Here is a 15,439-nt window from a genome sequence, read left to right on the forward strand (position 1 = left end):
CTGTCTGCACGCCACGCGTGCCCGCAGCACCGAGTGGTGCTGCTCCCGATAGCCCCCGCCTCCGCGCAAAGGTGGAATACGTTCGCCAGAAAGTTGCTTTTATTGCTCGCTAGGCCGTTTTTAATCTCCCAGGGTATCACTGGGGGGAGTTTGCTGGTGATGGTTGCAGTAATAAAATCGGGGAGATTGCGCTGAGATGACGTTGCTTGGTGGGCTAGTTTTGCTGTGTCTGCTGGACGTGAAAAGGATGCAGTTTAGATGGGTCATGAGAAGTCTTTCCTCTGTACTACAAAGGACATATGTTACTCGATTTTAATTGCCTTTTTAGCCCAGTATTGCACTGATCTAGTTCGTTTTCTTCCAATTATTGCTAAGACAAGTCTTAAAGGCATGAAGATATGCTTCTATTATCCCTGTTTTCAGAAAGCATCCAGTGCAAGTACAGCTGTTGGAGGGAATCAAAATAAAGAGGAGAAGAATAAAGAAAACGAAGCTGTTAACCAACATTGGAATGATGTAAGTGGTTATTTTACACCACCACCAATGTAAGAAGGAGTATTGTTTGGCTAGGTTCAGAAAAGGTGCCACAATCTGAAATATTTTGCTATCTTTTGAAATCCCAGATTTGGGGAAGAAGGCTTGCTATAGCATGCCTGTAGAAAAAAATCACTAAGTTTCATGTTGCTACTTAGGGCTGCTTAGACGTTCTTGGAGCTCTACTTTCTTTGTAAGAAAAGGATTTGGGCTGTCGGGATGCTGTAGTGCCTGAAGAGAGCGGTGGTTCGTGAATAGCTGAACAGTGTGCATGTTGACCAAAAGAGGATGCGAGTTCAATAGATCTTAGTAACTGACCTTATGCTAACTAAAGGAGAATTCCTGTGAACTGTTTTACTTGAAGCTGGTGCTTTGAATGGAGTGGCAGAAGGGAGGGCTTGTTGGAGTGTTCCGAACTTCTCTAGGACATCAGACAAATACAAATCCTGGGGAAGGACTAGAGGCTGCTTTCTGAGGTCAAACTCGCAAAGCCATTTAGGCCCAGATGGATGAAAACTGGAAAGGCACTATAAAATAGTCAGCAAGTTGGATGGGACTGTCCTGTGTGGAATTATTTACAAATGCTTTTCTGCATATTAGCATAAATTCTAGTACAGTGAAATCTGGTTGTAGTTGGAACCTCCAGGCATGCGCAAACACTGTGAATCCTTTTATTGTTTTCCTCTCACAAATATGTATATGTATGACTTAATTTATTTGTTACAGCTGCAGTGTGAGCCAAGCTTCATAGAAGATAGACTGAAGCTGTATGAAGCACTGAAAAAAGAACATGATGCCTTGTTAGCTTACAGAGCGGCCAACCAGAGCAAACCTATCACCATTACTCTGGCAGATGGAAAAATGGCTGAAGGGGAATCTTGGAAAACCACACCATACCAGATAGCTGCAGGAATTAGGTAATCTGCAGATTCAGGGAGTCGTGCTTCTGCAGTGATAGAATCTGTTACTATAATTCATCTCTTGTTGCATAAAACACGTGTGTCACAGTGGATGGTGACTCTCTTAAGTTGGTTTATTTGGAAAGCTTCAGCTTAATGCAGAAGAAACAGCGGGTGGAAGTTACTGTTGGGTGGTGCTCAGGTTCAGTGCTGGGATCATAATGCTTCCAATTAAAAAAAGGAACAGTCAGTGAGACTGCTAGGAAAATAGAGACATCTGAAGTCTTGTGAGTTACAGGTAACAGTAGAAACTGTTGTTAGAGCCAGTCTTTCTTCCTGATCCCCAGCACCGGAAACTGTTGACTAAAACTTTAAGATCTTAAGGGTCTATACCTTAAAAGTAGAAAAGCGTTTAAGAAAACCACAGAAACGAAAATTCAAGGACTTTAGGTGCTGCAGGTTGTGGGTGGGGTTTAGAAGCCTAAGCACTTCTGCAAATCTGAGCCTAATTATTCTGGTCTCTTGTCATCATTTGTGCTTTGTAGTCCGGTGTTGGCTTCAAACACAGTCATAGCCAAAGTGAATGGTGAATTGTGGGACCTGGATCGTCCGCTGGAGGGAGATTGTACTCTGGAGCTGCTTATGTTTGATAATGAAGAAGCAAAAGCTGTGAGTAAACACTCTGGTTTCTGCTTAATTAAGGGAACTAATGACATGAAATTAATTGCATCATTATGCTTTTAAAAATTTAAATTAAAAAAAATCCCCCAAATTATTCAAGCAATGTGTTTGTCATTCAACAAAGAAGATAAGATACTAAGAATCTGTAATCTTAGTGTTCTTTTCTTCCCTTCTTTTTCACATAAACGGGTTATTTCTCAAATGAGACCGTACATAATGCTTTGATTTGTGTGCTAACATGAAGCAGTCTCCTCAGGTGTGTTCTGTGGTTTCACTCAGTGTGTTTGAAGATCAGACATGGAAAGCAGCAAGTGAGGCTATCTTACAGTTTTCTAAAAATTGTCCAATATCAGATTTGAGCCGTAAATAAAATCTACACTTCCTTGTACTGGCAGCTGTTTATGAGAAACATTAATTAGGCATATCTTAATCAAGTTATGTACTTAGTGACACACCCAAGATGTATGTTTTTTTAATGGGATTTATTCTTAAGCCTATGTTCATCTTTATGCACTAGGATTCACTTTGTCAAAACATTACTCATGTGGCTAAACTTGTTTGAGGCATTTCAGGAGCCTGTAAAGGCTTTACCTTGTAGCAGTGGCTATGGAGTGGCCTGAGTTAATAGAGGCTGAGAACATAAGCCTGGTATTGATCTGCTGGGTGTTGACTCCCCTCTTCTGATGTTTCAGGTAATGTGGTTTACAGTCCCACTAATAAATGTACTGTATGTGACCAGTGGGCACTTAATTGGCTGTGTTACTCTAGAAGCAGTTAGTATTGCAGACCAGACACTATCTTAGAAATGAACAAGATACAGGACGTACTAAGGCGGTGGAATTGTGCAGAGGTACAATCTTTTTTTAGACTGAAGTACAGTGAGGCTTTATTGCTGCATCTGCCTTTGTATTAATCACTTAGTGTACTTCAAAATGAGAACAGCAAATAGTTACTTTTCTCACAGCATTTAAACAGTGTTGGTTCCAGTGTATTTCCCATTGCAAATATACCTCTCTTGTATTTTTTGTTTGTTTTTAGTTACACAGTGCAGATGACTCCATGACTTGCTCACCTGACTTTATTTGCAGGTTTATTGGCATTCAAGTGCTCATATTCTTGGAGAGGCCATGGAAGGTTATTTTGGGGGCTGCTTATGCTATGGACCACCAATTGAGAATGGATTTTATTATGACATGTATATGGATGACAGGTAAAATTTGAGTGTCTAAGAACTTTAATACTCTCTATTGAAGCTCAGTACTAGAATTATTTTTGTTCAGGCAAGCTTCTGCATGTTAAAAGTAAAATCATCTATGTAGTATGGCTTAAAATTGACCTGTTGGTCTTCTGTGTGTACATATGTGTATATTGAGTCTGCATGTATGTATTTGAATTCAAGAGCAGTGTTCAGACACGGCTCTGTAAGACTTATAGCTGTTGAATGTTCTGTTAAAAAATGGAAAGTGTCTGGTTAGAACTTTCTGAAGCTTCTGGGAGATAGTTTCCTTGAAGAATCATGGGAGCGTGCTTTCAGAATGCCATAGTCACTTGTAGAAATGGCACGTATGCGTGTAACTTGTATAGGTGTTTACTACTTTTCTAATCCTTGTGCGCAGCTTTACCGTTCTGTTTTTTCCTTGTTTATCTTTGTGTGGTCAGGGGGAATACCAAATCTGCATCAGCTGATAAACTAGCTCTTGGAGCTTGGTTGAGCCTTTTTTTCCCCTCCTTAAATCATGTGTACTTTGAGCTATGGGTCTTTCAGATGTTTAAACATGTCAAAGACGTGTTTTAGGAGTGACTTCAGTGGGTTTGTTCAGATTGATGCTTGTTACTGAGTTCAGTGTCTAAAAGTACAGTCAGTTGTAAGAAACTAAGACGATACTGTCACAAATCACCACACATCCCATGTTTTTCAGACCACTGGAGAGTGATCACTTAAAAAATGGGATTATCAAAATTAATTTCTTTTGCTTGTGTCTTTTTGTTTAGAGGGGTGTCTAGTACTGAATTTCCCCTACTAGAGAACCGCTGTAAAAATATCATAAGAGAGAAGCAGGCATTTGAAAGGCTGGAAGTCAAAAAGGAGATCCTGTTAGACATGTTTAAGGTAAGGCTTTGGAGTAGCTGTGATTCTGGTACAGTGATCTTCAAAAATGCAGCTTTCATAAGATAATGCATGTGACTGACTCATCAGAGTAGTACCTGTCTAGTAGAATAGAAAAGAAGAATAGCATCCTTTTCCCCCCCCACTCCATATCCCTCTCAAGGATATTTTCAGGCACTAGTACTCAAAACCACCTCAAGCTCAATGGGATGACAAAAAAATTAGTACACTAAAGGCATACGTTCATGCGGGCTCACTTGCAGAGACAAGTCAGAAAAGGATCTTTGTCCTCTGTTTGATACAGTGGATACGACCAGTCTCACTGTCCTGTGTTTTAATGGCCTTTCTAAAGTGCTTTGAGGTGTTCAGGTGGTAATCACTATGCTTTCACACCCTCAGGGAAATTAAAGTCTTCTGGTCGCTTTCTCCTTTTGTTTTCGAACTCTTCAGCAGGGATGCTGAACTTCTGGATACGTATACGTGATCATGTCATTTTTTTCAGTTGTGTCTTTTACTGATGCATTTGAATTATTAATACATAATTTTAAAATAGAATTTTATTAGCCATTTCATTAATGTTTCTGACTCTTCATGTTTCCCTGAACAGTATAACAAGTTTAAGTGTCGTATCCTTAATGAGAAGGTGAATACACCAACTACCACAATATACAGGTAAGAAAATTAAGGGTATTATGAAATATTTCTGCAGTTACGTATATTTCATTTAAATTGAGAGGAGAAAAAAGGGGTTTTTTTATTCTAACTTCTGAATATTATGTAATTGGTACTTAAGTTTGCAGTTAATATTGCTGCTTATGTAAAATCAGATCTTTGCTGGGACAGGTTAGGTCTTAAATTGTGGATAAATGGCAAATCCACTTTTCACTCGTTTCCTCTGATTTCAGTAAACAGATTGAAATAAATTATCACCCATGACGTTGAATTGCTGGGTAATGGGTAAAGCTAACTCTTAGCTCAGTTTGGGGTGAGGAACCTGTGCATTCAGTTGCCAGAGATAAAGGTAGTTAGTTGGAAAATGGTGAAAGCTGCTTTTGTTGCCGATTGATGTGCATAGTTTGAAATTTCCCGGCCAGCTTTAAAGAAGTTTACATGCAGAACTTCATGAATTGCTGAGTGTGTTATGGTGCTCTTGAAAATGGATCAAGTGTGCTGAGTATTCACCGAGTGAATATTCTGCTTCAGGCACAATTACATTTAAGATGCCTTGAATGAGCCGAGTGTTGCATATGTATACGCCGTGTGTTTGAACGTGTCAAACCTTAACTTGTATGCCATCAATGACTGTATTTTTAAAAGTTGGAGTGTTTTGAAATAAACACTTCTTTCTTTTGGTATATAGATGTGGTCCGCTGATTGACCTCTGCAGAGGTCCACATGTGAGACACACTGGAAAAATTAAGGCCCTTAAAATATTGAAGGTAAATTTAAATTAACTGTGCATTAAAACTTAATTAAACTATGGTCTGTTCATTTGTTGATGTATTTATTCCTCCTGAAGTGATTATGCCAGCATCCTTTGTATTGTTTTCTTTGCTTACTTTGAAAATAATCCTTCATTCTTTTCCCCAGCTCCCATTGTACAAGTAGAGCTACAGACTTTAACCTGCTTCCATGGTTTACTGATGTTGACTATCACAATAGTAAATCAGTGGAAGTTAACAGCATCTGTTTTTATTGGAGTATTAGTGCAGTGCTTAGACTATAATGAAGAGCACTGGAAAAATACTCAAGCTAGTAATGACTAGATGAGCTGTGGAACCAATTATACTATGCACAGTAGCGAAGTGCGGTGCCTAAAGCTGTTGTGGCAGTCCTGTGCTAGTATCTCCCACCAGCCTGACACTTTGTAGCACAAATGTCCCAGTCTGAGTCTGGACTAGCTGTCACATCTATTCTCAGGGAAGGGGTGAGGGGTATGCATGTGCACTCTGTTCTGCAGTAAATGAACATCCAAGATACCCATTGGGTCAGAAAATAGTATTTTGACCTTGTATGATGGTATCTTTCAGGTACAGGAGGTAAAGTGGGCCCTGCCATATCTGCAGGTGCTGCTGTTTAAAATGGCATTGCTCACAGGAAAGCCAGGGACAGTGTTTGCAGATGCCTCTGGTTATGATGTAGTTTAAATTACTGCAGATGTGAATTTTCAGTAACCTTACTAGACTGACGTCATTGGAACATTCGTCATAGTTGGTTTTGCTGGCTTCTTAACTGAAGTTGATGGAACCGCGAGTTTCAGGGATTAAGTTTAAATTGTCAAAACAGCTGGGTCTAACTGCGAGTGAGTGAGTTTTGGTTTTGTCTTCCGTGTTTCTTGACTGTGTTATGTTTGAACGTGAACAAGTACTGCTTTTTTTAGAAGATACAATGGGAGATAATAAAATGTCATCCCACAAGTTAAAACAAGGTACCTGAGTAGGATCAGACTACAACTTGACCAGTCACTTTTGTGTTCTGTCTTTTAGTATGCTGACTAAAAGGCAGTGCAGTTATCTTTTTATTATAAACAAATGCTGGGTGACTGTATATCATTATTTTCCCCAGGAAAAATAATCATGATGTTTGAATGCATTAGTGTTTATTCCTACTTTCCCTAAGATTATATAATATTATGTTAAAGTATGGGTTTTGTGCATCAGAATTCTTCTACGTATTGGGAAGGAAAATCTGACATGGAAACTCTGCAGAGAATATATGGAATATCCTTTCCTGATAACAAAATGATGAAGGAATGGGAAAAATTCCAGGAAGAAGCCAGAAACCGGGACCATAGGAAAATTGGAAAGGTACACTGTTTCATGGTCTACTTCTCTTTTTATGCTTCTGTAATAGAATTAATTCCCTTTTTGGTTTTGTTTTTCTATTTTTTGACAGTTTGAGTGGGAGCCAGTTCTGTGAGCTTCTTGGTGTCAGTTGTGTTTTAAATTTTCATTCTACAAACTCAACTTTTCATTTGCCTATGAATATAAAACTCATGTTGAGAAGAAGTAATGATGTAGTCCTGTGGTTCAGGGAAGTATATAAAGCTTTTCAGTGTAGAGTCTTTCAGATCCTACCTAAACACTGTATTTTTCATAGAGGAGAGAAATTACTGAAAATTGTATAAATAATGTGGTTTGGGCATTATTGTAGGCATAAACAAGGTAACAGTTAAGTGTACGTACTGCAGCTGTTTGAATATTGTTCATATATTCCTCTACTAGACTTCAATGAACATACTTAAGTTGGAGACATTAGATCGACACATACAAGGGTTGCGACCTGTTATCGGTCACGCCGGCATGCAGTCACCTTTGCTATAGTTTTGTAGAGAAGGCGAGTTACAGGGAGGTTGTTTGAGAGAAGGCAAGAAGCTCTTGTGGATGTTTAAAGGCACAGCAGGCAGGCAGGTGAAGGCAGGGAGACACTTGCTTGAAAAACTCCTAGAAGTGCAGGCCAGCGTTGTTGGCCGAGAGGATGCAGGCATGCACCTCTTACTGCTTACTGGCAGACAGGAACGAAGAGACTGTGAAGAGCCTTCATAGGCAGAGATGAACAACTGAGGGTAACTCAAAAGGGATGAGGTAGGAAAATCATTTTTACACGTGTGCGTGCTTATTTCTATTATCTCATTCGGAGTTTAATATTTGTATAGTTTCTGTTTGACTACTTCTATGCCTTTTCAAAGATAAGTTGTCTAGTACCAGTCAAACAGCTTACCTAGTGTCTACGTGTCTAAAATCCATGGTACTGAAGAGGCTAAGGTTCTCTAAGGATGTATCAGAGCCACACTGCTCAGCTCCTGGTTTTGAGGCAGAATCCTGATATGAGAATGACTGGCTTGCAAGCTCTAGCCATCAACCCTCAGATGTGATGGGTATGTGCCTAACTGCTTTGGTTACTAATGGTAAGATTGGTTAAGGCTTCAGGATTTTGAGGAAATGTGTATTTACGTAGTCATAAGAGTCAAATGGAATTCTAGTGTTGTTAGAAACTTCTAAGAGTAAGAACTACAGATAAATTGACTACTACTGCTGAGAACTTCTGTAGACTTCTGGAAAGCACCTTGTTGCTGTAATATTTCATTTTTGAGAACAGAGTCTTAACGTGTGAAGTAGTTGTGTTTGGCAGTTCCATATGAATTGACATTACAGCATTCTGTTTCTAATTTACCTAGGAGCAAGAACTCTTCTTCTTTCATGATTTGAGTCCTGGAAGCTGCTTTTTCCTCCCCAGAGGTGCCTTTCTTCACAACACACTCACAGAATTCATACGAGTGGGTATATAGTTACTAATATATCCCCTAAAAAGATTAATACTAGTGGCTGATCTCGAGTGACAGGCCATTCATAGCACTGAGCTATCAACGGAAGGGCAAACAACTATACGTGTAAACATACTCCAGGTTTTCACTATGATTGTACAGATCTAGCCTTTTTTAAAACAGAGTAAAGCCTTGACCTGTGCTTTTTCCAGTTGTGCGAAACCTACATGGGCAGTAGTCTCAGTCTCCCAGTAAATTCCAGTCATAAGAACATGGATAAAAAGAATCGGGCTTTTGTTTGTTAAAAGCTCTATCACCTTTTAAATTTTTTTTTTTTTTTAATAGGAAGAATACCGCAGGCGTAATTTTACTGAAGTTGTATCTCCAAACATCTTCAACAGTAAACTCTGGGAAGCTTCGGGACACTGGCAGCACTACAGTGAAAATATGTTCTCTTTTGAGATTGAGAAGGAGACTTTTGCCCTTAAACCGATGAATTGTCCAGGACATTGGTTAGTACTTTGAACTGAAAACCTTGTTGTAGTATATTTGTCCTTTGTAGGGCTTAGGGGAAATGAATGAGTGCTAATACATGTAATCACGTATGTTTACAATAGACTATTAAGCAACAAGCGTGTCAGGAGAGCTCTCTTGACAGCATCTCAAAGCAGACCGAATGCAATGCTTGCGGTAGGATCTTTCATTAAGACTGCACCAAGTGAGCTAGGCTTGTGCATGCTACACTGGCCTGTACCACTAGTAAATAGAAATTGTGTTGGACAGAGACGGACATCAGATGTGGTATACCAAAAGAAGGAACAGATGAACCAGGCTTGATTGATGATTCTTGCAGTGTTTTTTTCTAGGTGGACTTTAGTGGTATGTTCTGAGTGCTGCACTTTCTCTATTCGCCTGCTCTTAGGATGAGGATAACCTGAATGAATAAATATTTTAAAATGTGATTACTGTCTGTATTGGATTTGTTTTAGTTTCTGTATTATCTTAAATATTCTGAAAGACAGATAAAAGGAAGGTTCTTTAATGTTCTTTCTAGCTTGATGTTTGCCCATCGTCCACGATCCTGGAGGGAAATGCCTCTTAGACTTGCAGATTTTGGAGTTCTTCACCGAAATGAACTCTCTGGGACTTTAAGTGGCTTGACTCGTGTAAGGCGCTTCCAACAAGATGATGCTCACATCTTTTGCACAATAGAACAGGTAAAAAAAACCCCAAACCAAAAACCCAACAATTCTCCCTTCCCCAGCCAACAACAGAGAATTACCGCCTTCCCCTCCCAGTGCAAACCAACTTATAACAAGAAAAAAAATCCCCAGAGTATTTCAGCTCTAGCTTCTGTTCTGTTGCTTTGTAGTATAATGATGCTTTGGGGTTTTTTTAGAAGGTTTAGGTGCTTCCTTCTTAGGTATTCCCTGTCTTCATGCACTATTCCATGTTTCTTCTGTAATATTGCGCAAGTCATTCGCTGTTTGAACTTAGCTTCTCTGTTACAAGTTTCTCAAGTTGCAGTGCCGTAATTTGTGTTCTTTATTTTTCTCTCAAAATTAAAAAATGCTTATATCAAAGGAAGAAAACGGTGTTATTTGAGGGACATTATTGATTGTGAATTACGTAGTGAAGTTTTTTTTCTGTGTAGAATTTTTCCCTTTACAAAGATATATTGGGCAACTAAATCCCAAAAGGTAAATTCTTCTACATATCTCCCTGCAAATAAAAAAGCTGTTGACCATGTTTTGTTTTCCATAGTAATGCTGAACAAATACTCTATTTTGTCGGTAATTCCATAGATCTTAGTGGAGCTTCTTGAATAAATTGATGTACTCTTGTCAGGTCTGACTTATGCAGTTTGGCTCCAGAAGCTTTACAGGAACATCGTTTCTCTTGTCGTGCCTTGAAACCACACCACCTCAGTTCTCTCTTCAGCCATTACCTAGATTTGGGTTTGCAGGATTTACTTTTTTTTTTCTTTCTTATTATTTAATGAACTCTTACATTCTAGTTATGAGGAATTCGGTAAATCCAATTACAATTTTATGTAAGTAAATTTTAACTAACGTATTTTGTTAAATTGTTTTAGATTGAAGAGGAAATTAAGGGCTGCCTTGATTTCTTGAAGTCAGTGTATGCTGTCTTTGGTTTCACCTTTCAACTACATCTTTCTACAAGACCAGAAAATTATCTAGGAGAGTTAGAGATCTGGGATCATGCAGAAAAGGTAAGTAATTTAAAAGCAAACAAACCTCTTAACATGTTTATTTGCAGAGGTAGATGTTTAACTAAATTCTCTCAGGTCAATAGTGAAATTGCTTAAATCAGATGCTGAATGTTGTCCTTAGTGAAAATCCTTGTTGAAAAACATTACTGCCTGTTGACTCCCTTTGTATTTCAAAGCCAAATGCTTTGACTTACAGTAATAAAAGGCCCTGCTGTACCGTTTTTAATTATTCTCTCATTTTTATAATTAGCAACTTCAAAACAGCTTGAATAACTTTGGAGAGCAATGGCATTTGAATCCAGGAGATGGAGCGTTTTATGGTCCTAAGGTTAGTGAATCAGCATTTTCATACAGCTGTGGGATGGACAAGAATGCAGACACAACGCAGACAAGCCGTATTTAGTAACTGTTGTTTTGCTTCACAGATTGATATCAGAATCAAAGATGCTATTGGCAGGTACCATCAATGTGCTACTATCCAACTTGACTTCCAACTACCCATTCGATTTAATCTTACCTATGTTGGGTGAGTGGTTAAGCTTAATACCTTCCTCTTTTAAATGAAATAATGGTTTTTAAAAATGCTTACTTTCTTTATCTGTAATTCCCATTAAACTGAGATGTGTTAATGCTCTGTTGCTCACTTAACAAATTAGCCTGTGTATCAGTAGCCTGGTCAGGACGGGAAACATCCCCGGTGACTAGAGGACTGAGTCATGAACTTGAAGATACTTTCTCAACTAATGGTAACTCACTTCAACTGTAAATGCTACTGACTGTGGGAGAGTGTCAGGATCTGTCTTGTCCCCCAGTTTCTGAAGACGGCTGATGATATGTGATGCTAAAGAAAACTCGGTTGAGTTGCTTTTCGCTTTCAGCCTAGTCACTGTGTTCCTTTGAAGACATAAACATGACTTAAGGAGCTAGCATGTTTGTAATGAGTGCTTCATTCTTTTCATCAGATGAGGTTAGTTGACTTCGGTGAACGTAAACCAGATGTGAAGAGTTTTTAATGAAAATCTCACGTTGGCTGTTAGATAGGAAGAGGGGTATTTTTCCACTGAGTGAATTAATCTTCATTCCATGTTGACTCAAACACATTTCTGGCTTGTTTTTCGTGCTGGTTTTTGTGTATTATAAAAAGTTGGATGGGGAAGATAAAATAAGAATCATTATTTTTTGATCCTGCTGCATGTTCTATAGTAGATGGTGTCTATGAACAGCAGCTGGCTTATTTTTAATCACAGGATTGTAATTTAAGGGAAAAAATGAGCAGTAAGGGCAGGTAAGGTCCTGAGCAAGACGTAGTGGAAAAGAAAGGATGAGGAAGAACATAAAATAGTAAATTGTACAAAAATGGAACTGAGTCAGTCAAGTGTCTTTTCAGACTTAAGAGTTTGAAAACCACTAAGTACATGCATGATTATTTGAAGTCACTGTGATTATTCAGTATTCCTTTAAACGCTCAGACTTAAAAGAATGATGTTAATAAAAATGGTAGGTTTTGCCTAAGTATAAATGACTAAATTTTGTCTTTCGATGAAATGTCAAATCAAAAATATAGTAGGATTACCTGTATGTGAGGTAAGAGAGTTGATTTTTGTAGTTGTTATTAAACTTTATTTCTTTTTCAGTAAGGATGGTGATGATAAGAAAAGGCCAGTGATTATTCACAGAGCTATTTTGGGATCTGTGGAGAGAATGATCGCTATTCTAGCGGAAAATTATGGAGGAAAATGGTATGTGATACAAATGCAGTTCTAAGAAGTGCTTTATGTAGAAAAGACAGATCCTCCCTAGGGTTCCATATATTATTTTGCATTATAATATCCCTAAATTTTCTCAAAATTGGTAAGTAGGATTACAGAAAACCAAGTCTAATTTCATGGTCTGAGTTGTAAAATCTGCTTTTATTAATAGTTGGACTATGAGAAATGAGATTGCAGGAAAAATTATACAAGGGGAAATGAAAATTATAGTTGAATGTATATATCCTGCATTAATCTTATTCCTTTTTTCTTAGAAACCATGCTTTTGTACTGGAAAGATGTTAGACATATGTAAAGCAATTATTTATACAGGCATGAGTTAGTCTTAATATGTGAATTTTTTTTAACTTGTATTGTTTCATCTTGAATCAGCTTTGAAGATACTTATTCATAAAGTGTATTTAAAGTCTATGGGAAGAGTTAATTCTTACTTTCAGCTACTTACTGTCTGACTGTCCACTTTTCACTCTAAAGTTATGAAAGTGGAAATTATGTGAAAAAATAAAATCGGAGTTCTGCCTATGTCATTTTATTGGAATCAATCTATTTGCTATCTTATGTGAAGTTAGAGAAGATATTACCCAACATCCTCAGCTAACATAAATATTTTTATAAAGTAAAGAAATTATTCCTAGGGAACATGACTGTGGATATGAATGCAAATGTAAGTGCACATTTATTTCATGTTTTTCTTGTCTGTCTTGCCAGGCCGTTCTGGCTGTCGCCGCGCCAGGTGATGGTTGTGCCTGTTGGACCTGCTTCTGAAGAGTATGCCCAGCAGGTCAGAGTCGGGACCAGCCTTTTTATAGGAGGCAATTTTAATAGCTCATTAAGTCCTTGTCCTAGAACAAAGAGTGAATGCCTTAGCAATTTTGGAGACATGTTGGGGGGCTGGGAGGGTGGTACGCAGGGAAAGCTAATTTTTTTCATACAGTCAAAAATTTGTATAAGCCTGAGAAAGGGATATGTAACTTCAAGTGCTTTGGGTTCTGTTGTTATGTACATACTTCAGTAATTATAAAAGCAGAAAACACTCTGGATGACAAACCTTATATACCAACTGATGTTTCATTACAGAATTATTAGAGCCGGTTTCTTCCTTCTCTCAGCACGTCCTCTTGACTAGGTTACATTTGACCGTGGTTGTTTTTACCCCTCCCCTGCTTTTCTTCTAGTGCAAGTGTACGTGGTTTTGTTCTTTCTCCTCGTTCTCCTTTCTCAGACTGAGGAAACGTTTCTGACATTGTGCAGTGTTGGTGTCTGAGGAGATCAGCAAATATTTGATATGGATGTTACCTTGTATTGTCTTCCAGCTAAGAAGGGAGTCCTGCTAAGCCCTGAAGTGTCCGTGCCGTTTTCTTCAGATAACTTCATTGACTTCCTTATATTGATTCTCAAGAGCAAAATTATGCACATACATTAATTAATTGTTGGAAGAGGTCAGGGATTACAGCATGTACAAATTTATGTTGTAGAATATATACTGTAATGTTAAATGAGCGGGTTGTGGTTTTTCTTTTTTTAGGTTTGCAGCAAATTTTTTGACGCAGGATTTATGTCAGATGTGGATCTAGATCAAAGCTGCACATTAAACAAGAAAATTAGAAATGCGCAGCTGGCCCAGTATAACTTTATCTTAGGTAATTGTGGCATCTTACTATCATTTAAGTTTTAATGTTGGGTATAGAGTTTGTCTAGACTCTCATTTTGTATGTAAGAAATCGGCTTAATATTGTTTGTGATATGTCTTGCAGTGGTTGGAGAAAAGGAGAAAGCAAATAATGCTGTCAATGTGCGAACAAGAGACAATAAAGTTCATGGAGAGTTTTCAGTATCTTCTGCTATTGAAATACTCAAGAAATTGAAGAGTTCACATACTCCAAACGCAGAAGAAGAATTTTGATGTTGCTGTTACAAAATAAAATTATTAGTTGCCCATGTGAAATGGTGTTTCTTCCTGTGCAGCAGTCGTGCTCGTCTGAGAATTCTCAGTTAATGGATTCACAGAGTAAGCAAATGTGGCAGTGTTGGTGCTCCAGGTGCAACTGCTTCCTTTGCCAGTCCCATCGGATTCCGGTCTGCACGAGTCAGAATGCTTGTTTACTAAGTCCTATGCCTCTGCTACAATACGTTGGGTTTGCGGTGGAAGTCAGCTGGGGCTGCGTGAAGCCGAGGAACGGCAGCTGGGAAGTGCGCGGGCAGCTGTGGCTGTTGCTGAGCTACTGTAACTGATGTGATGGGGAAGCTAAAGCCTGGCAGTTGGTAGGTGCATCAGGAGCACTTCGGGGGGGTTTTAGAGCTCCAGGTTGCATCAGTGGAGGGAGTGGGGGGGCAGCAGCGAGGAACAGCTTGGTTCCAAGTTGATGCTCGCAGGCTCCAAATACGTTGGTGTCCTGGGCAGTCTCAGTGAAACGGTGCCGAGGGAGTTGGTGTGATAACTGGTTGCTGTAAATGTGCTCGCTGAGACTGAAGTTGAATTGCTCACCGCATCCGCGTGGGGAAAGTGTGGTGTTTATTCCAGTGTTTGCTGTTGATTTGGCTTTTTTCTAAAAGAAACCACCCTTTGAAAATACTGTGTGTGTCGTTTATTGCTGTATTTGCTTGGCATACTGAGAATGCTGAAAAGGCACAAATGAAAATTTTCCCTCTTAAACACAGCATATTGGTATTTAAATCAGCCATGTGTATCTGACTTATGCTTACAAATTATGTCAAAGTTACTGCTGCAGGCAAGTGAGAGATTATGATTTTTTTTCACGTTTATATGCTCTTTTTTAGTTACAAGGCTTAAATAGTGTGAAATGTATTGCTCCTTACGGGAGCTCCACAACTGCAATTATGCTTTCAATACCACTGGAATGAAGCAGAAAATACTCTTTACTGCATAAATATTACACAAATGCGAAGCTAGTGTTTTATTCCTGCCCGGGTGACGCCTGCCCCCCCCAGCCG

At 38.8% G+C, this 15,439-nt stretch overlaps 1 protein-coding gene across 1 annotated transcript; it reads left to right on the plus strand.

The window, feature by feature from the left end:
* Positions 1–423: 423 nt before the first annotated feature.
* LOC104488093 (probable threonine--tRNA ligase 2, cytoplasmic) lies at positions 424–14,390 on the plus strand (the record flags this gene model as incomplete). The annotated part of the gene is made up of 18 exons (XM_010132700.1): positions 424–516; positions 1,261–1,451; positions 1,979–2,102; positions 3,203–3,324; positions 4,107–4,224; positions 4,829–4,893; positions 5,582–5,660; positions 6,882–7,028; positions 8,399–8,497; positions 8,831–8,997; positions 9,540–9,702; positions 10,581–10,718; positions 10,969–11,046; positions 11,144–11,244; positions 12,353–12,457; positions 13,196–13,268; positions 14,013–14,127; positions 14,242–14,390. Coding segments are annotated over 18 exons (2,127 nt in total), but the record flags the coding sequence as incomplete, so codon positions are not given.
* Between the last annotated feature and the right edge of the window lie 1,049 nt (positions 14,391–15,439).

This window comes from Buceros rhinoceros, unplaced genomic scaffold, assembly GCF_000710305.1.
Source record: "Buceros rhinoceros silvestris isolate BGI_N320 unplaced genomic scaffold, ASM71030v1 scaffold44963, whole genome shotgun sequence".
In the NCBI taxonomy this organism is placed as follows: domain Eukaryota; kingdom Metazoa; phylum Chordata; class Aves; order Bucerotiformes; family Bucerotidae; genus Buceros; species Buceros rhinoceros.